The sequence below is a fragment of the Moschus berezovskii genome, chromosome 13 (assembly GCF_049115385.1).
Source record: "Moschus berezovskii isolate FMDL1 chromosome 13, NW_MosBer_1.0, whole genome shotgun sequence".
Taxonomy (NCBI): domain Eukaryota; kingdom Metazoa; phylum Chordata; class Mammalia; order Artiodactyla; family Moschidae; genus Moschus; species Moschus berezovskii.
In genome coordinates, this window is record NC_142472.1 from 68,172,102 (window position 1) to 68,193,508 (window position 21,407).

Genomic DNA, 21,407 nt, shown 5'->3' on the forward strand with positions numbered 1-21,407 from the left:
CTGCACCCCCTGCACTGGAAGGGCGGAGCCTTAGCCACTGGACCGCCAGGGAAGTCCTGTCAAATGACTTTTTGGCCAGCTTATTCAGAGAATGGGGAAAGAAGGAGGGAGAGACAGATGGAGGGGATGGAGGGGGGTAGGGAGGGTTATTATGTTTATCCCAAATTTTCTTAAAAACTCAATGATCCTAGGTAGCTCAGTGCTGGTAAAGAATAGGTGCTCAACATCACTAATTAGTATCCTTCCCCGCTTTGTGTTTCATTTACTTATTCTTTGTAGATAACCTGGATCTCTTTCTTTCATTCTAGGTCCTGTTGATTGGGAACATTGGTCCTAGCAGTGTGTGTATCTGGATAGAGTCCTCTTACAATAAAACAAGCTGAGGTGTCTGTGCTGGGTTTGTTGGTAATGGTGAAGTTTGGCAGAGGCTGAATACCTGGCCTATAGAAGAAAACCTGCCTCACCCTCGGTCCTGCTCTGGTTGGTGGCAGGCACACCACGACCAAGGACCGTGCCGCCTGCGCGCCTGGAGATAAGGGGCCCCTGGTGGCCAGTGCACCCTTGTGCAAAGGATCGGCCCTCACGTGGTTGTTTTAGGCAAGGATGTAACCATAAGCACCATCCTGAATCCAGAAATTGAGGCTTCCTAAAGAATTCTTGGAAGGCAGTTCCTGGCAGTACTTCAACCTCAAAGAAGCAAAGAGAAGCCAAAACAAAATCCAGACGCCCTTCATGGCACATTTGCTTTGTTATGGAGGGCAGTGCTGCCAGAGAGAAATCACTTCTCAAGTTTTCCATATATTGTCCCTACTGGTGTCCTAAGAAAAGTAAACTCGGTGCCACAGAGATCAATGTGCTATCCGGGGACCCTGAGGGCGTCTGTGCCCCACGAGGTAGGAAGGACGGGCAGGCCCGCCTCCTGTGATGTCCTGGGGTTCTCTGCCATCGGCGGCCTGGGAGCAGGCAGGCAGTGGGCCTGGTACCACGATCCATGGCCATGCTTCGTGAGGGTCCCCATGTGTGCAGCACCGTCTGGACTGGGTTTGGGCGTTTCTGAATCAGCAGCCTGAAGAGGTTCCCTCATGATTCATGTTAGAAGTCCAGGGACTAGAGGGAGGGGTAGGAATGAGAGGACAGGTAAGACAGGGAATAGGGAACTAATGCTGGTGGAATAGCTTCTTGAATCAACTTTATAACAATGATAATGGTAATAGTAATAATGGTATCTTACAGTACAGAGCGTTTGCTATGTTCCAGGCTCTGTTCTAGCCATTTTGCGTGTGTTCCGTGCTCAGTCGCTCAGTCATGTCCAACTCTTCTGTGAGCCCATGGACTGTAGCCCGCCAGGCTCCTCTGTCCATGGGATTTCCCAGGCAAGAATACTGGAGTGGGTTGCCATTTCCTTCTCCAGGGGATCTTCCTGACCCAGGGATTGAACCCACGTCTACTGCATTGGCAGGCAGGTTCTTTACCACTGAGCCAATTGGGAATGCCATATTCATTTACTCCTTCCAACAACCGCATGAAGTATGTATTTTTATTTTTATCCCTACTGATAGGAACTGAGACATTGAGTACCTTGATCAAGCAGACACAGCTTGAGGGGGTGGGAGAAAGATATAAATGCTCATCACTTCATTTACTATAACATCTATGATGCAGATTTTCATCTCCATTTTACAGGCAAGGAAGCTAAGGACCAGCAACATCAGCATCATTTAGGAGCTTATTAGGAATGCAGAACCTTGGGTCCTACTTCAGACCTACGAAAGCAGAATCTTTCAGAATCTTACAGAACCACCTTTTTTTTTTTTAATCACTTGAAATTCTGCAGGCCCTTCTGATGTCAGTGCTTTTATTGGCCTGTGAGCTGAATCTGTGGTTAGTCTACATGATACAGTCATACATTTCAAGGCCAAAAAGGCCATTCAAAAGTCGAGATGATTTCAACCCCATAACATGAACTAATGTTTCTAGGGTATTTTGTCATACACTTTGCTCGGTGAGTATTTGTGGAGTCAATTAATGAAACACAAACCCTTCCCCAAGGTTGGTGCCTCACTTGGAAAAAGCTGGGGGGCTCAAAGAGAGCTCTTTCTGGGGGCAGCGAGAGTTCCCAGTCAGGGCATCCAGGACACCATCCTCAGGGCAGAGGGAGGCCCAGGACTGAAATTGCAGCCACCCATCCCTCTCCAGTGACCCTTGACTTGAGACCCGTGGGGCCACTCCTCACGTCTTCCCATGATGCCTCTCCCCTTTACAGCTAGTGGTCAACGCAAGAAGACACTTTCTGCTGTGCTAGAGAACACTTTGGGGATTCCCAGGTGGTGCTAGTAGTAAAAAATCCACCTGCCAATACAGGGGACATGGGTTTGATCCCTGGGTCAGGAAGATCCCCCTGAAGAAGGAAATAGCAACCCACTCCAGTATTCTTGCCTGGAAAATCCCATGGACAGAGCAGCTTGATGGGCTACAATCCATGGGGTTGCAAAAGGTTAGACGTGACTGCTGCTGCTAAGTCGCTTTAGTCATGTCCGACTCTGCGCGACCCCATAGACGGCAGCCCACCAGGCTCCCCCGTCCCTGGGATTCTCCAGGCAAGAACACGAGTGGGTTGCCATTTCCTTCTCCAATGCATGAAAGTGAAAGTGAGGTCGCTCAGTCGTGTCCAACCCTCAGCGACCCCATGGACTGCAGCGCACCAGGCTCCTCCGTCCATGGGGTTTTCCAGGCAAGAGTACTGGAGTGGGTTGCCATTGCCTTCTCTGTAGACATGACTAAACACAGAACAATTTTAGACCTTAGAACAACTTTTCAAATATATTTGACTATGACCCACAATGAGAATACATTTTATGAACCATGAAAGATACCAACCGATATATAATTGCAACAAAAGTTTCACAACATAACAGTTGGCTTTACTACACATGATACACTGATTATTCTACTCACATTCCAATAAACATGTGACAGACTGCAGTCATCTCACACTCTGCCAATGGATGAGGTGGACATTTTGAAAGCAGGTGCCCAGCCATCCACAGGAGCAATGGAATTCAGAGCCTCCATGTCAGGGACTCAGTGGTAAGGAAGGCTGATGCTCCTTGTGACACCTGGAAACACACCTCTGTCACAGGAAAGTGTGATGCAGATCCCTTTTTTCTAGAATCTGAACAAGAAAGTTCAAAGGAGAGCTCTTTGCTTCTAAACTTTATACCATAAATAAAATGTTATAAAAACATAAAAGCATTATAATATAAAGAATGTATCAATAAAATTCTTGGCCATGATTTTCCGCAGGGAAGAAGCCACTTCTGACTGCCCCAGAGAGGAACTCCCATGAGAAGAAAGACTGTGTGGCTGCAGCTCCAGCACGTGCCCCTTAGTGCCACCAAGCAAACGAGTGGCGGAGGCACAAGGCTGCACTGAGAGCCCAGTGTGCGCCACCCCCCGCCATCAGTGTCCCCAGCAACAACTTCTCAGAGCCTCTGACATCTACTTTTGTGTTGTGTGACTCTTGGGAAGGTGGGTACAGCATGCAGTGTTTTTCTATCATAGCTGACCACAGAATCCTTTTTTCAAATGCTCTCTTAAAACCTGCAGAACACAGTTTAGGGACTGCTGCCCCAAGTGACCAGTATGCCTCTTTCACTAGTTGGAAGAAACAGTGTAGACGGGAGGCTTCCTCACTGCTGCACGAGGGCAGGGCCAGGGTGTCAGGACGCTTCAAGGGGACTTGAAGGCGTCACGTACATAGCTAATCACATGAAAAAGCATAAAAAAGGACCTGGTCAGCATGTGGAGCAGTCCCTTGTTTATGGAGTCACCATTTTAGCTCACAGCTGAGCCAGTTGTATCCTGCCTACCTCCAGGGGCCACCATTCATAAGACCCTGGCAGTGGCTGAGGCCCTTTGGAGTTCCCAGAGGCAGCAGCAGCCCTCTGAAAACAGGTTTATGTTTCAAACTAAAACAACGTTACACAGTTGTTGGCCAGAACATCCATACAGTCTCTCTCACCAAGACTGCATCCATTGTTGTTCAGTCACCCAGTCGAGGCCGACTCTTTGCGACCCCATGGGCTGCAGCACACCAGGCTCCCCTGTCCTTCACTATCTCCCGGAGCTTGCTCAAACTCCTGCCCATTGAGTCTGTGATGCCATCCAACCATCTGGTCCTGTCGCCCCCTTCTCCTCACGCCCCCAATCTTTCCCTTGACTCATGTTTTTCTGTAAGTATAGCTTCTCAGGGTGGGAGTGGGTAAGGCTCTTAAGAAATCAGACTCAGTCCTGAGACTTAAATCCATTCAAGTCTTGAATTCGCCAAGGCGAATAAGGCATATTAAAGCTCTTATCGGGCTTCCCTGGTGGCTCAGAGGTTAAAGCATCTGCCTCCAATGCGGGAGACCCGGGTTCGATCCCTGGGTCGGGAAGACCCCCTGGAGAAGGAAATGGTAACCCACTCCAGTATTCTTGCCTGGAGAATCCCATGGACGGAGAATCCCATGGACGGAGAAGCCTGGTAGGCTACAGTCCTCGGGGTCGCAAAGAGTCGGACACGACTGAGCGACTGAACTGGAACCGGAAAGCTCTTATCAATGTGATCAGCAGTCTCTTTGTGGAAGCCAAGTCCTGCTGCAGCTCCCTGCCCTCAGGCTTCAGTGACTATGTTCTGAACAGAGGGTACTGTGCCTAAAGTAAATGATTTTCTACCAGCCTGAGAGAGGTGAGACCCCTGATCACTCAACTCTACCCAGAATTCCTTTCACTTGTTTCTAAACATTTTTGCTGCCATAAGTAAACATTAAGTAATTTCTTGAATCAAAATCTCATTATCCTGGATTCCTGGTAGATGCATCATCACATTTATCTAAAACATAAACAACACATAACACATATATCTAAAACGAAACACACCTCTGGCCTCACAGGTGACAGTTTTCACGGCAGCATCTGTCTGGATTACTTGTTAACTGGAAAATGAGTGTCATATCCTGAGAGTAGGAGAGTGAGGACTTACAAAACCTCCCCAGAGCACATTTTATGATGTGGGATTTCAGGAGGATGAAATGAACTTCCCCAAGGAGGTACAGGAAAGGAAAGCCAGAGAATTGGTACAGATACATCTCATACCTTTGTTTACAAAAAAAAAAAAAAAATTCACGCTAAGCTGCTGACAAACTTGCAAAACGTCAACCACTCTTTCTTGTTGTTTAGTCGCTAAGTTGTGTCCAACTCTGCAACTCCACTCTGCAGCACGCCAGGCTTTCCTGTCCTTCACCATCTCCTGGAGCTTGCTCAAACTCATGTCCACTGAGTTTGTGATGCCATCCAACCATCTCATCCTCTGTGGCCCCCATCTCCTCCTTTCCTCAATCTTTCCCAACATCAGGGTCTTTAACAGTGAGTCGGCTGTTCCCGTCAGGTGGCCAAAGTATTGGAGCGTCAGCTTCAACATCAGTCCTTCCAATGAGTATTTAGGGTTGATTTCCTTATACTGCAAAATGTCAACTACTCTTTTCAATTCTCCTTAACAGCATCTGTTACCCCCTCCTGATTCTTTCCTCCCTACAGACCTGTTTTCCCTTAAGTCCCAGAGTCATAGGACAGGGCACCAGGTTTGGCAGTGCTGGTTGCTGACGCCTGCATGTTGGTGCTGTTCTTCGTGCAGCCAGCCCTGTCTCCGGCGAGGTTCCCTTTGGCCTCCCTGCTTCTGCAGAAACCTCTCTGTCTGGACCATCTGGCCAGCAGCAGTTTCCAGGCCGCTGCTCTATACTTCTTCGAAATGAGGTTGTAGAGGATGGGGTTGATGGAGGCGCTCAGATAGAAAAGTTGCAGAGCAACGATGTTAAAGTACTGAGAGAAGTACATCATCTGGGAATCTTTGGTATTTATGTAAATGATTCTGCCAACATGGAAAGGCAACCAGCAAACTATAAACGCCAGAACCACCACCACTGCAAAACAAAACAAAGACACCAGAATTAGCCAAAGCATCCGAAAACAAGAGTTCCCACTGAAGCAATAATTAACAGCAAAATCAATAAAACTCTGGCCTAGCCAGATCCCCACCCCAGAAAAACTACCAGGTTACAGACAGCATCAATGTTTGCTTTGAAATTGAATATTCGAGAACAACAACAGCTGAATATTCGGCTCATACATGCACTAGCAAGGCCGGGCATAAACCAGAGAGACTGATTTCTACTAACAAGTAGAAATCGTTTCTTTCCACAAACCTATTTCAGAAACATGTTCTCTATTTTCCGTTGAAAAGAATTATGCAACGTCTGCACGATCTTTATTTTTTTTTGACACGGGCACGATTCACTTTAGTCTTCAAGATAACATTAAGTGAAGAAACTTTATCTTAACGTGAGGTATCCCGTCTTCTCCAGGGTTCTGTGAATAATTCCGCTTCTGCGGCATCTAAAGGACACAGGCAGTGGGCTTAAGAGCCTGCAATCTATTCATCTTGGATCAGTCTAGCTCTCTGCTCACAGAGGCTAAATAAATAATAGTTATTTACCAGACCCGAATATCCCACCGTTATGGGGGCTCCCTGACGGTGACACAGAGCTCCTAGAAGACGAGATGGTTTTCTACGGAGACTGGAGGGACAAGCAGGTGGAGGCTGGGGTCGACTACAAAAGGAAGCGTGGCCAGAAGGGGTGCCGAAGGCTGGGAGATCCGGCGAAGGGGCACCGCGCGGTTGGGGTGTTTGGAACAGAGGCGGCGTCACTTACGCAGGACGCGGACCGTCTGCCGGTGTCCCTTCTCCCGGCCGGAGGTGGCCGGGCCTCGCAGCTTCCCGCGGCTCCTCCACAGCTCGCGCCCGATGAGCCCGTAGAGGACGCTGAGGCATAGGAAGGGCAGGAAGAAGTAGGCGGTGGTGACCCACAGCATGACGCGCAGCGCGCCCCGCTGCGCCGGGCTCGGCCGGCACTCCCGGCTGAACAGCGCGGCGGCGGCTGCTTCGGGCCCCGACGGCGGGGACGGCGGGGAAGCCAGAGAGGACCCCAGGAAGGGCAGCGGCGGCACGGGGGAGGGCCGCGCGGTACCGTTAAGGTCTTGGAGCGCATCGTGGCCGGGGTCCTGCTCAACGCCCACCAAAAAGAAGAAGGGCCCGGCGGAGAGCAGCGCCACGGCCCAGAGCGCAGCGATGAGCGCGCGGACACGGCGCCGGGTGACCAGGACGCGCGCCCGGAGCGGGCGGCAGACGGCCAGGTAGCGCTCCACGGCGAGCGCCGTCATGTGCAGCAGCGTGGCGTAGGTGCAGCCCTCGCCCACGTAGAGTGAGAGGCGGCAGAGGAGCTGCCCGAACACCCAGGGCCGCGAGCGCCACAGGCGGTACAGGTCGAAGGGGAGCCCGAGCAGGATGAGCAGGTCGGACACGGCCATGCTGCCCAGGTATAAGTTGGTGGTGGTCCGCATGTCCCGGTAGCGCCCGATCAGCAGCACCGTCACCACGTTGCCGCTCACCCCGACGGCGAACAGCCCCAGGCACACGGCGGTCACCGGCACCAGCGCCCCCAGGGGGAAGGGCGAGCAGCGGCGCTCGTCGCACAGCAGCAGCGCGGCCCACGGCGGCTCCCCGGCGCCCCGCGAAGCGTGGCTGCGGTTCCCGGGGCTGCCCATGGGCGCGGCGCGCGGGGTCCCCGGGGCAGGGCCGGGTGCCCAGCGCCTGGCCCCGCTGCGAAAGCGCTTCCTTCGGCGGCCGGCGCGCGGAGTGCGCGCGGAGCTCCCGCCGCCCGCACGGCTCGAGCGCCGCTGCACCGCGCGCCGGAACGCGACTCCGCGGGGTCCGCTGAGGGCTGCTGAGCGGGTGGCGCGCAGTCCCCGCCCCCGGCCGCCGCCCGGCCCGCCCCGGCCCCGCGGGCGCGCCCGCTCCCCGGCCCGTCGCTTTGCAGGCGCTTCCCTCCCCAGCTGAACGCGGGAGGCGGCCGCCCAGGACGACGCCTGCCCCGACGCGGGAAAGCGATTTCTGAGCCCCCAGCCACATAGGTTACTGCGCCCAGCGGAGTGCGGGCGCTTTTTTACGGTTGGGTTCTGAGAGGGACCTTCTGAGGGACCTCGGCTGGTGGCTGCGTCTTGACGGCTCGGGACGGAGCCGCAGGACTAATAGCGGGAGCGGAGCTTAGACCAGATCTAGAGCCCCTCCTGGGCTCTGGTGGTGGCTCGACAGCCGAGTCATCTCAGGTCAGCCCCAGCCTGAGGGGGCAACAGCCAGTTCTCCTCTTCTGTAAATTTTCAAATGATGATGGAGTTGACCAAGTAATTTGAACGATCTCTTATGACTCTGAAATCTATGGACATGACCATGTCTACTCGTTTTAAGGGGCTTCCCCCGTGGCTCAGACGGTTAAGAATCCGTCTTCAATGCGGGACCCCTGGGTTCGGTCCCTGGGTTCGAAAGATCCCCTGCAGAAGGGAATGACAATTCCTTGCCAGGGGAATTCCATGGACAGAGGAGCCTGGCGGGCTGCAGTCCATGGGTCACAAAGAGTTGGACAAGACTGAGTGACTAAGCACAGCACTCATTTTAAAGAACAAGGCTTAAGTATTTATGCTGATATCTGAGTACTTAAACGTGTGCTGTTTTGTTTCTGTGTACGAAGTATGTGATTAACTTAAAGCATAGTGTTGGCCAACACCAAGGACTTCCCTGGTGGCTCAGACAGTAAAGAATCTGCCTGCAATGCAGAAGACCCAACTTTGACCCCTGGGTCGAGAAGATCCCCTGAAGGAGGGCATGGCAACCCACTTCAGTATCCTTGCCTGGAGAATTCCATGAACAGAAGAGCCTGGTGGGCTGCAGTCTATGGGGTTGCAAAGAGTCGTACCCTACTGAGGGACAGTCACAGAGGAAGAACTAAAATCCTGGGGGAAAGACGAAAAACTGAGTCATGAGTCCATGCATTGTGGTCTTGATGACAGCTGAGAGCTCAGGATGTGTCTGGTGCTGTGCTTCCCGTTTAATTTTCAAGTCATTGGAACTGAGTTCTTTGTTTGTGGATGGACACTGTCTAGCGGTTTTTCCATCCGTCCTGCTGTGGTTTAAATCCTCAACTTATTTTTCCGAGTTCCCTTCCTCTTCCTGGAACTGAAAGCAGGCTTTGGTCTAGCCTGGCTCCCCCCTGCTCCGCTCAGCCCTCCGGAAGAGGGGTACCTGTCACTGCCCTCATCATCACTGTCCCGGTTGTCCTAAAACCTATCTTTAAATCTAACCTCCTCACACTGTGCCCTCTCCAGCCCCTCCCCACTCATTCAACGTCATTCTTGAGAATTTTGGCACCTGACCTTCATTTTCTCAGGAGCTCTGATATTAATAAAATTCACGCCCCTACACAATTCCTCTGCCTCTCCTTTCTATCCGTGGCCTTGTCCTCCGCCTGGCCTCAGGCAGTGCCTTTGTGAACACATCCATTATGCCTTATCATTCCATTCCCAGGACCTGGGGGCTCGCCTTCGTCTCAGTTTCAGCCACCCCAGATTCTGACCTCCAGCCCCTGTCTTTCTAGCTCACTTTCTCTGATCCCTCAACTCCTGCAGCTGCTGGAGTTCAGTGGGACCTCCACTCAGTCTCTCCTCCACCCTGTCCCTCACGAGTCTCAGGCCCACACTTCACGACTGTAACGACTTAAACTCCAAGAGCAGGCTTCCAGGAAAACACTCTCAATGCCTCTGCTCTTTTCTTTCTGGTCTCCTTGGCCAGAGTAACCCTGGTGAAGCTGAACCCTCTGCTTACTTCGTGCAAGCTTCCACGTATCTTGAGTAGAGTTGCATCTCTTGAAATTCACAACCTTTATCTGGGGGCTTAGTTTTCTCCCACCATCCTCATCCTTATCCTATTTCGTTTGCTTTTCCCATACTCCAGACCGCTCTGTACATCCTCCTCTCTCCTTGATCCTCAAGACTTCCTTCCCATCCTCACGCTCAGGTGGTGACCTTGTACTTTAATTCCTGGAAAGAATAGAAACAGTTGGACGAGAACTACATGCTCCCATCACCACAGCCACCATCCCCCCAATCCCCAGAGAGATGAATGAGTGGATGTTGTTGTTCAGTCACCCAGTCTGCCTCTTTGAGACCCCATGGACTGCAGCACGCCAGGCCTCCCTGTCCCTCACTATCTCCCAAAGTTTGCCCAAGTTCACTTCCACTGCATCAGTGATGCCATCTGGCCATCTCATCCTCTGACGCCCTCTTCTCCTTCTGCCCTCAATCTTTCCCAATATCTTTTCCAGTGAGTCAGCTGTTCACATCAGGTAACCAAAATACTTGAGCTTCAGCTTCAGCATCAGTCCTTCCAATGAGTATTCAGGATTGATTTCCCTTAAGACTGACTGGTTTGATCTCCTTGCTGTCTAAGGGACTCTCAGGAGTCTTCTCCAACAGTACAGTTTGAAGGCATCAATTCTTTGACACTCTGCCTTCTTTATGGTTCAGCTCTCACAACAGTATGTGACCACTGGGAAGACCATAGCCTTGACTGTACGGACCTTTGTTCGCAGAGTAATGTCTCTGCTTTTCAATACACACACCCCCTTCCACTTCCTGGACAGATGAATGAGTGGATGGTACTTGTACCTGATCAACTCTGCCACTCGGCACTTCATTCACTTCCTCAAAATCCTAGAACTCACTCTGGAAATTCTCTCTCACACGCATCATCAGATTTTCCTCCCTCTTCTGGATCGTTTCCATGTTTTCAGCAAAACTCAAAACAGTTTCTGCATCCACTGTCTCCCCTTTGCCTCCCTCCGTCTCCCTCTCTGCCTAAGCAACAGAAATGTAATTTCTCCATCTCTGGTTGATCTGAACTCTCCCTTACTCCCTGGGGTAGCAAGAAACAATTATCTAGCCGCGTAAAGCATTGTCCAGTTGGGTGAATTAGACAGCTCCTCTCAGCAGTGCTCGGCCCTCTTCTCTCCTATGGCTTCCTCCTTCTGCCCCCTTTCCCTAAGAGGGCCCAGGTGGGCAGGAAGTGAAGGTCAGGTGGCTTAAAGGGACTTAGGAAACAAGCAGGGAGGGGATGCCTAGCTTTGTGTTGGTTCCTGGGGGGCTGGCACTTGCTGGACTCCAGTTCAGGATCCTCGTCCACCTTGGTCACTAGGTGCTCTGCTAACCTGAAGGCAGAGGTCTGTGGCTCATGAACCTGTGGTCTTTTTCTTTGACTCCCGTGATGCTCCCAGGAACACCTGGTAGGTACCAGCTGTCGGCTGTCACAGGCTGCAGCCCCCTCGAGTCTCTGTCCTTGGGTCCTTTCTGCTCCTTGGCCTGGTGGTCTGCCCACGTCTGCTGAAAGGCCCCCTCACCTGTCTCCACCACGTGACCACTCTGAGAAAGGCCCACTGCGGCTCAGCAGGCTCACAAAAGCCGACCCTCCATCTCCTCTGTACTGCGCACCTCCATTCAGACCCTCCCCTGCGCTGCTGCGTTTTCTCTGTGGAGCTTACGACCAACTGACCTGCTATTGAATCTACTTAGCTGTTTGTTATCCAGCCCCCTCCATCTCCTGACATCACATGCTCCAGAAGACAGGATTTCATCTTTCCCTAGTGCCCTGTACCAAGTGAGAATTCAATAAATATTTTTTAATCTCAGAGCATGAATATGCCTCTCCAGAACAGGGCACCACTATTTTCTTTACAATTCCCAGCAGTTGAGAACAGTACTGTGATTACAGGAGCTGTTCAGCAAGCACTCCTTGATGATCTGGTTGGAGATAGAATACTGATAGAGAATTAGATTCATGGCCAGGTTTTCATTATGTTTTGGCTCAAGCATGACTTGGTCCCTGGGGCAGATCTGAACCCTATTATGATGGCTTGGCCTTCCATGTTTTAGGAAGAAATGGGACCAGATACCTGAAGAATGACTCAACCCTCTTTCTGGTTTGTATTTCTAAGCCATCCACCAGCTCATGACGCTGTATTCATTGGAGGAGAGGGAGAATTTTCAGCAGTCGCAGCGTGTGGCTATCCTCCTCCTCTACCGAATGTGAAGCATCCACCTTCACATTTGCTGCTTGTGTGGGGCAAAACCGAGCCTAAAACTGACCCAGCTCTCCCCCTGCTTCCCTGGAAGCAAGGGGCTGATGTCCTTAATAGGTATTTCGTCCCTGGCTGGAAGCCTCATAGGCTGGAATGTACTCCAAAAAGAAAATAAAGCCAACTTTGTGCTGTATGTGAGGCGCATTTTCAACTACCTGCATATGGTAACTCATTGAGTCTTTAACCACAGCCTTTTGAGCAGGTGCTTTCAGTATGTCCATTTTATAGATGAGGAGACCAAGGCACCGAGAAGCTGCCTTAGGTCACGCAGCTGGTGAGTGTCTGCTTCCCAAGGCCGAAGGCACGACCTCTGTGCCAGGGCCTCTCACTTGGTGGGCCATAGCACAACCAGTCTTAGGAATGGTTCGTGTGATCGACTTCTGCTTGGAAAGTATGTTTTAGTTCGTATTCCATAAACCAGATTTTTGTGGACAAATGGAAACAGAAGTGGTTTGTTTTTTTTAAAATTGAAGTATAGTTGATTTGGGGTCTTCCCTGGTGGTTCAACAGTAAAAAATCTGCCTGCAATTCAGGAGACTTGGGTTCAATCTCTGGATGGGGACAATCCCCTGGGTAGAAGGAAATGGCAACCCACTTCAGCATTCTTGCCTGGGGAATCCCATGGCCAGAGGAGCCTGGTGGGCTATAGTCCAGGGGGTCATAAGAGTCGAACATGACTCAGCAACTAAACAACCACCGTGATTTACCGTGCTGTGTTAGTTTCACACTTACAGTGCCGTTTCCCGTGCTCCTGGAGCCCTTGTAGGGTTGAGTCATCCTTGAGCAGGCTCCTGCCACTCATCTTCACCTCACTAGGGAGCTGCCCTTGGGCTGCAGCCTCTCCCATCTGCACAGGAACCTGGAGACTGGGCCACAGTAACCCAGCCTGGTCCTCAGGCAGAGTGAGGGGTTGCCGTGGAGGTTCTCCGCCCAGCTGTAACGGAGTAGAACCTTTGTATTCTATTACAAGTTAATCACTAAAGAGATGATGTCTGTAAACTTACATGGCCCACCTCTAAGGAGCCCTGCCTCCCAGGTAATGAGCATTAAGCTAAAACACCTTTGGCTGGCTGAACCATCCTGACCAGGCCCACCTGTGAATGACTGCAGGGAGGAAGAAATGAACACATCCCCTTTGGAGGCTGACCTGGAGCTGGACGTGTTTGTCTTTACTTCCTATGCTTTGAGCAAAAGAGAAGCCTGAATTCTGACTCGGGCAAGATGGCTCCCCAGCTTCTTGGTCAGCTGGCTCTCTGAATAAAGTTGCTTGATTTTTTTTGGCCTGTCGTGTGGCGAGCAGTACCAGGTTGGACTTGATAACAAATTTTGGTGCAGTCAGCCAGGAGCCTTGCTACTCATGGCTAGCTGGTCCCCTTTGGGGAATTTTCGGGTAAGGCCCTAGCAGCTGCTGGGACCACTTGTCTTGAGAATCTTCTTAAAATGTCCCAGAGTGGCTCTGGCTGCCTCAGCGCTTGGCAGTCGGAGCAAGGAATCAGCATTTGGAGGCTGACAGGCTCCATATGGTAGGGTAAGTTTCTCTGGTGTGTTCAGCCAGAAAATTGATTTCCTTTCCATTCGGGGTCTTTTCTGAGAATAAGCCGATTTGCTTTGCATTTGAGTGGGGAACCCTGTTGGAGAAAGGAAAGAGCTGTTGGGCTTTGACCTGGTTTGTGACCGGTTCACTTGTTTCTTTGGGTGCCGTATGTGTTTGTATATGCAGTTTGTCCTTTGTCTTTTTTGAAAAAATTACTCACCTTTTATTTGAAGGATAATTGCTTTACAGAATGCTTTGTTTGTCTTGAATTTCTGTCTTTAAAAACGGAGAATGTTTCAACGGTCCTCTGAGGTGCATTTTGGATCAGTGATCTGGTTACAGCTGTGAACCCATGAGGGAGAAAAAGATATTTTACTGAAACAACGTGTGGCCACAGTGCCTATTAGGATCTCCAGGAGGGGTTGAGGCAGGGTTATCTGGGGACCCTGGGCACCTTGTACTGCTATCCTTGTTGTGTTAATTAGATCATTTAGGGTCTCCTCCTTCACTGGCATATGTCAAGCCCCCAAGTCCAAAATTGAGGGTTTATTTAGATTTTCTGATTGTCCTTTAGGTTTTTTTTTTCTTTTAAATTTTGCTTGATATTCTTTCTCCATTTATCGCCAGCCCACTTTGGTGATATTTAAAATTTTTTTACTGATGTCAAGTGGAGGTAAGGAACAGGAAAAAAAGCAAAGAGAAAACAAACTTTTTTTTTTGTCCAAGAGTGGGATATTCCCAGGAAGAAGAGAAATCTTCCCCTTGGTTCCTAAAATTACCAAAAGTTACAAACAGAAATAGACGTGTCTTTTCCATGAATATTAGTAAGGGGTTTTGCCATCTAGACAGATAGGATTTATTCTGACAGAAACCCAATTTGAATCCACTCTCTTTTGTAACTGATGGGTTATACAATGTTATACCTGATTCATGACTGAAATTTTGGAATGGGAACTGTGTTTGTTTGTACATGTTACAGATGTCTTGCATTGCCAGAATTAATTTGTGAAATAACTTAATTGACCTAAAGGAATTTAGGCTTCCCACACAGAGTCGGACACGACTGAAGTGACTTAGCAGTAGCAGTAGCTCAGCTGGTAAAGAATCCACCTGTAATGTGAGAGACCCTGATTCGATTCCTGGGTCAGAAAGATCCCCTGGAGAAGGACTGGCTACCCACCCCAGTATTCCTGGGCTTCCCTGATGGCTCAGATGGTAAAGAATTTGCCTGCAATGCGGGAGACCTGGGTTTGATCGCTTCATTGGGAAGATCCCCTGGAGAAGGAAATAGCTACCTACTCCAGTATTCTTGCCTGGAGAATCCCCATGGACAGAGGAGCCTGGTAAGCTACAGTCCATGGAGTCGCAAAGAGTCAAACATGACTGAGTGACTTTCACTTTCAAAGGAATTTAAGTGCTTAAATAAATACTCAAATATTTTTTAAAACACTGGCCAGAAGGAATTTCAGGTTCATGTGACCTAGGAAATATTCAGTATTGAATTAATGTCTGGTATTAAAGTTAGCTTAAGCTTGTTGGTTTGATTAATACAGACATGTTTTAGGTCATCAACATCAAGTATAATACTTTTATTGTGCCTAGGTTTGCTAGAAATCAAATACTGTAAGACCTTATTATTCCTATTACAGCAAGAAAAATAACAATATAACAAAGCTTTTAAGTAAATAAAATAGAGATAAATGAGGTAAGAGTTTTAGGTAAACACTATAGAAATAGCTGGGGCTTCCCTGGTGGCTCAGCTGGGAATCAGCCTGCCAATGCAGGAGACATAGGTTTGATCCCTGGGTTGGGAAGATCCATTGGAGAAAGAACTGGTAAACCACTCCAGTATTCTTGCCTGGGAAATCCCATAGACAGAGGAGCTTGGTGGGCTACAGTCCATGGGGTCACAAGAGTCAGACATGACTTAGCGACTAAACAACAAATAGGAATAATTATATTTTGGGAATATCTATCTAAAATAGTTTCTCCAGATTTATGTAATTTGAAATTCAACAAAGTTAAATGAAGAGGATCCATTGAATATCTGGGCCATTTCAAATGGGATAAAATATTAGGACATTAATTTCTGGGCATGTCTAAGTTTACCTACCTTTGCCTTCTCAGGAAAGGAAGACTAAAGCTCAAGTTTGTCAGTTAGGAAATGCGATATGACAGTTTCCAATTACTTGCTTCTTCGTTTTTCACTAGAGGTGAAGGTTTTAAGGTTCAGAATTGCAAGGTAAAATTTCAGCATGCAAAGATATAGGACATGTGTTTTCAGCAAAGAAGGTATGAGGAATGAAAATGCATTTTCCTGAAGCAAAAAAGGTGGTTTTGTCTTAGAGATGACTGTTTCTTTTTTATACATGAATTTATTTTTAAAATTTAGGCTGCACTGGGCCTTCATTGTTAGCACATGGGCGTCTCCTTACAGAGTGCGGGTTTAGTTGCCACGTGACACTGATCAGGGATCGAACAAGGCGGATTCTTAAGCGCTGGACCACAGGAAAGCCCTGAGCTAATTGTGTCTGAATGGAAAAGAAAGTGAGGGATAGATTAATACAGATACAGAAATTGTAGAAGGTTCTTAGAGCAGGAACACTGAAAGAGTTTTGTGCATGGTCAGGACTGGCTAAGATAACATTGAACTGACTTAAGAAAATGAATTTTAAAAATAATGTACAAAACCTGAATTTCATTCTCTAAAGAGGACAAGATTTTCTTAACATATTGAACTGCTTTTGATAATTGTGCATTTCCTTAAGTGTTCTGTATTTGTCATTGAGATACTTTTATATCACTGGTTGAAACTTTTGATATTTTTGACAAACTGCCCAAAGATCAAATTCTAAATGAAGTTCATGTGACCTCAAGCTAAGTTTGAGGCTTTCCAAAGGGTCCCTGGAATACCTCAAATTATTGTCTCCATCTCTGAGGAATATCAAGCTAATTAGGCTTGTTTGGTATGTTAAACTACATAAGAAGCATTGTCAAATAAATGGTGATGAAATAGATTGTATTATAGAACTTCTTAGATTGTATCTATGGGTAAATGTTAATATACACATTTTAGAAATTATGTGAAATTCCTAAAATTCTGGTTCAGTTCAGTTCAGTCGCTCAGTCATATCCGACTCTTTGCGACCCCATGAATCACAGCACGCCAGGCCTCCCTGTCCATCACCAACTCCCGGAGTTCACTCAAACTCATGTCCATCGAGTCGGTGATGCCATTCAGCCATCTCATTCTCTGTCGTCCCCTTCTCCTCCCGCCCCCAATCCTTCCCAGCATCAGAGTCTTCTCCAGTGAGTCAACTCGTCGCATGAGGTGGCCAAAGTATTGCAGTTTCAGCTTTAGCATAAGTCCTTCCAATGAACATCCAGGATTGATCTCCTTTAGAATGGACTGGTTGGATCTCCTTGCAGTCCAAGGGACTCTCAAGAGTCTTCTCTAGCACCACAGTTCAAAAGCATCAATTCTTCGGCAATCAGCTTTCTTCACAGTCCAACTCTCACATCCATACATGACCACGGGAAAAACCATAGCCTTGACTAGATGGACCTATGAGCAATTGCTATTTATGGCTTTACAGTGGCTTTTGAATGACTCTGTAGCTATATTGGGGCTTCCCTGGTAGCTCAGCTAGCTGGTAAAGAATCCGCCTGCAATGCAGCAGACCCCTGTTTGATTCCTGGGTCAGGCAGATCCCCTGGAGAAAGGGTAGGCTACCCACTCCAGTATTCCTGGGCTTCCCTGGTGGCTCAGTCATTAAAGAATCTGCCTGCAATGCAGAGACCTGGCTTTGATCCCTGAGTTGGGAAGATCCCCCGGAGGACGGCACGGCAACCCAATCCAGTATTCTTGCCTGGAGAATCTCCATGGACAGAGGAGCCTGGAAGGCTACATACTGTCCATGGGGTCGCAAAGAGTCAGACATGACTGAGCGACTAAGCACAGCACACATACCTATTTTGTGAAGAAGCAGGATTTCATCAGGTTCAAATAGCTGTAGATTAAAAAAAAAGGATTGATTAGAGATTCTAAGAATATTCATCACCTCCATTCAGTAAGAAGTAGCCTGAACCATCTTCATCCTTTTTCCCATAAGATTCTGGAACTGACATTGACACTGGGGAACTGTAATAGGGAAGAACCTTTGTATTCTATTACAAATTAATCACTAAAGGGATGTTGCCTATAAGCTTAAATTATACATAAATGGCTCATTTCTGGGAACCCTGCCTCCCAGCTAATGAGCATTAAGGTAAATACCTTTGTTCAGCTCACAGGAAACATCCTGACCAGGCCCACCTGTGAATGACTGCAGGCAGGAATTAACTAACACGTTCTTTCCAGCAGCTGGCTGGAACCAGGAAAAGTTTGACTTAATTCCCTTCCCTTTTAGTATAAAAGAAGCCCGAATCCCAACTCGGGCAAGATGGTTCTTTGGGACCCAAATCTACTATCTTCTTTCTTGGTCTGCTGGCTTTCCAACTAAAGTTGCTGTCACTTGCCCCAACAACTGGTCTCTCAGTTTACCAACCTGTCGTGCAGCAAGCACTGCGAGCTTGCACTCAGTAACACAACTAATAGGCTGACACCCCAAAGGCTGGGAAACACCTGGGGAATGGCATTGCTGGAAGCTCATTCTCTCTGTCTGGCCTGGATCCAGGAAATTTGAGGACAAGGGCACCTGACCGGAGCACCTGCGTTATTCTGCACTTTGTCATTTAGCTTAATGACTTATCTTGGTGCTCTTTCCAGATCAGTCAATAGGAGGCTACTTTAATCTCTTTTGCTATAGCTGCACATGGTGTTCCACTGCGTTGGGTGTACAATTTATTTAACTAGTCTCGCATTGTGGCTCATGTAGGTAATTTCTGGTCTTTTGCTGGTACAAACGGTCTTCAATGAATGGTGCTATCCAATGTTTGTTAGTGAACTGCCTGCTCAAAGAGTGCAAACAAAATTTAATTTCCCTTCATAAGGATTGCATAGCTTAAGCTCCACCAGCACTATCTAGTTTTTCTACAGTTATCAATGGTGTGTAATCAAAGCTTTGCATTTTTGCCAGTGAGAATGAAAATGGTTTTTCTGGGTTTTTATGTTTCTTATTTCATTTCCATATTTCAGAACTTACATTTTCCTTATTAGAAAGATTAGATGAGCCCTTTTCTGGGATATTAGTGCAAGTATTTCCTGGTTGGCTATTTGCTATAACTATTTTTTTTTGTTTGTTTCTTTACTGCTATACAGAAGTCTTTATTTTTATGGCATTAAAATGATCAGGGTTTTTGTGACTTCTATGTCTTGAGGCACAATTTGAAAGGCCACCACAACTCCAAGATTATAAAGGAATTCTCCATATCTTCTCATTTATTTAGTTTCATGATTTATATTTATATTCCTTTGGAATTCATCCTGGTATAAGGTGAGAAATGTGGCTCCAACTTTAATGTTTAGGTGGCTACCCAGCTGCACCAATATTATTTGTTGTGGTTTAGTCGCTAAGCTGTGTCTGACTCTTTGGGACCCCATGGACTGGAGCCTGCCAGGCTTCTCTGTCCATGGAATTCTCCGGTCAAAACTACTGGAGTGGACTGCCATTTCCTCCTCCAGGGGATCTTCCCAACCCAGGGATTGAACCTGTGTTCCCTGCTTGGCAGGCGGATTCTTTACCCATCGTTTGATGACTTGTTCATTTTTACTCCACTGATTTGAGGTGCCAGCTTTATTAAGTACTGAATTCTTCTATGTAATTGGGTCTATGGGCTTTCTAGTCGGTTCCAAACAAATCTTTTCTGCTGTTATTATTAAGGCTTTATAATTTAGTGCAGTTAGTCCCCTCTCATTGCTCTTTCTCAGCATTTTTCTATTTTTGTTTTCCCAAATGAATGACAGTTTACTTATTTACAGTAGATTTATACTATCTTTTAAAATTTGGTGTCCCTTTAAAATGTTATTGATGATATTGTCATAAACGGTGTGTGCTCTTTCTAGAATAATGTGTACTCCCTGGATCCTTTGTAGTTTTATACTTGTCACCCATCTGAGGTAATTAAAAAATTTTTTTTGTTAATTAATTAGACTGCTTCGCATCTCACTTGCGGTACTCTGATCTTCATTCTGTCAAGTGGGCTCTAAAGCTGTGGCATGGGGGCCGAATTACTCCTTGGCATGTGGAATCCTAGTTCCCCGACCAGGGATTGAACCCGTGTCCCCTGCATTGCAAGGTGGATTCTCAACCGCTGGATCACCATGGAAGTCCTCCTCTGAGGTCATTTTGAGCCAGATTTACATTGTTCATAGCATGACTGGATACTAGACTTCATGCTGCTTTTAAAGGTCTGAATCAAATTTAGAGAATCATACATTAATTCTATGAGTATTAGTACTTGAAAAAAGTGGAAGTCACTCAGTCATGTCTGACTCTTTATGACCCGATGGACTGTAGCCTACCAGGTTCCTCTATCCATGGAATTCTCCAGGCCAGAATACTGGAGTGGGTAGCTGTTCCCTTCTCCAGGGGATCTTCCCAACCCAGGATTGAACCTGGGTCTCCTGCATTGCAGGCAGATTCTTCACCATCTGAGCCACCAGGGAAGCATTAATACATGAATTTTCCTCACATGATTTTTAGGTTGCTTTTCAGAATACAGGCTGTAAGGAAAAAGGTCTTATGCTACCCTATATGAACTTCTTACTGCACAGCTACTGTCATTGGTAAACTGAAACTGTAAAACGTAACTTCCTCTCCAACATCACTGGGTCATCCTAGAAATGTTAAGAGTCAGACAGAGCTGGCAACTAGTAAGCAGGCCAAATCATTTAATAGCTATTAATGACACCCATAAAAGACTCCGTTTTACCAGGCACAACCCACCAACTAAAGGGAATGGGAACACCCAAGGATATCAGGGAAGTTGGAAAGGAAGTGAGAAGTTGGTCTGTGTCCTTAGAAACGTGGACTTAATGACTAGGTCACTTTATTGACTTGATGTCCAGGATTCTCTAGTCATGTGCTATCTGTATATCAATCTTTAGGAATGTCTTATAGTCCCTTCTAGAAATTGAGGTAAAAGTCACTGAAAATTAACCATCTCAAAGTGAGCATTTCAGGGGCTTTTATTTATTTGACTGTGCTGGGGCTCAGTTACAGTATGTAGGATCTAGTTCCCTGACCAGGGATCAAACCTGGGCCCCCTGCATTGGGAGCATGGAGTTTTAGCCACTGGACTGCCAGGGACTTAGTATAGTCACAATGTTGTGCAACACCTACCTACTTCTATCAAGTTCCAAACCATTTCCCCAATGAAACAGCATACACATTAAGCAGTTACTCCCCATTTCTTTCTTCCAGCTCCTGGCAACCACTGATCTATATGGATTTATGTAGTCTTGATATTTCCAATGAATAGAATCACACAATATGTGACCTGCTGTGTCTAGTTTGACTCAGCCTGGTTTCAGGTTTCAGCCACGTTGTACTAAATTGATCAAAAAGTTCGTTTCTCTGTGAGATGGCACAGAGAAACCCCGATGAACTTTTTGGCCAACCCAATAGCTATATTCCCTTTTTGAACAAGTGAGCTTGTCTCACCTGTGGGTGAATGAGTGTTTAAGAGAATGAGTTAAACCTAGGGCAGGGTGGAGGCTCAAAATGGGAATCAGTGTATCTAAGGATGAAATTTTGGAGTAAAGAAATTAGAGCTTTATGTGTGGTCTGAAATGCCTGTACCAGATTTTCTATGTCCTTGGGACTATGGGCTTTCTGTTCTTTTCTGTGTATGTGTGCTGGTATTATAAGTTGTTC

At 47.5% G+C, this 21,407-nt stretch overlaps 1 protein-coding gene across 1 annotated transcript; it reads right to left on the reverse strand.

Annotated features, from left to right (window-relative positions):
* Positions 1 to 5,234: 5,234 nt before the first annotated feature.
* On the reverse strand, positions 5,235 to 7,638 carry MLNR (motilin receptor). Its single transcript, XM_055426821.2, has 2 exons — positions 6,747 to 7,638; positions 5,235 to 5,957 (listed from the first exon to the last, which is right to left on the reverse strand). The coding sequence occupies exons 1-2, from the start codon at positions 7,636 to 7,638 to the stop codon at positions 5,587 to 5,589; spliced, it is 1,263 nt and encodes a 420-aa protein (XP_055282796.2). The 3' UTR covers positions 5,235 to 5,586.
* Positions 7,639 to 21,407: the final 13,769 nt, after the last annotated feature.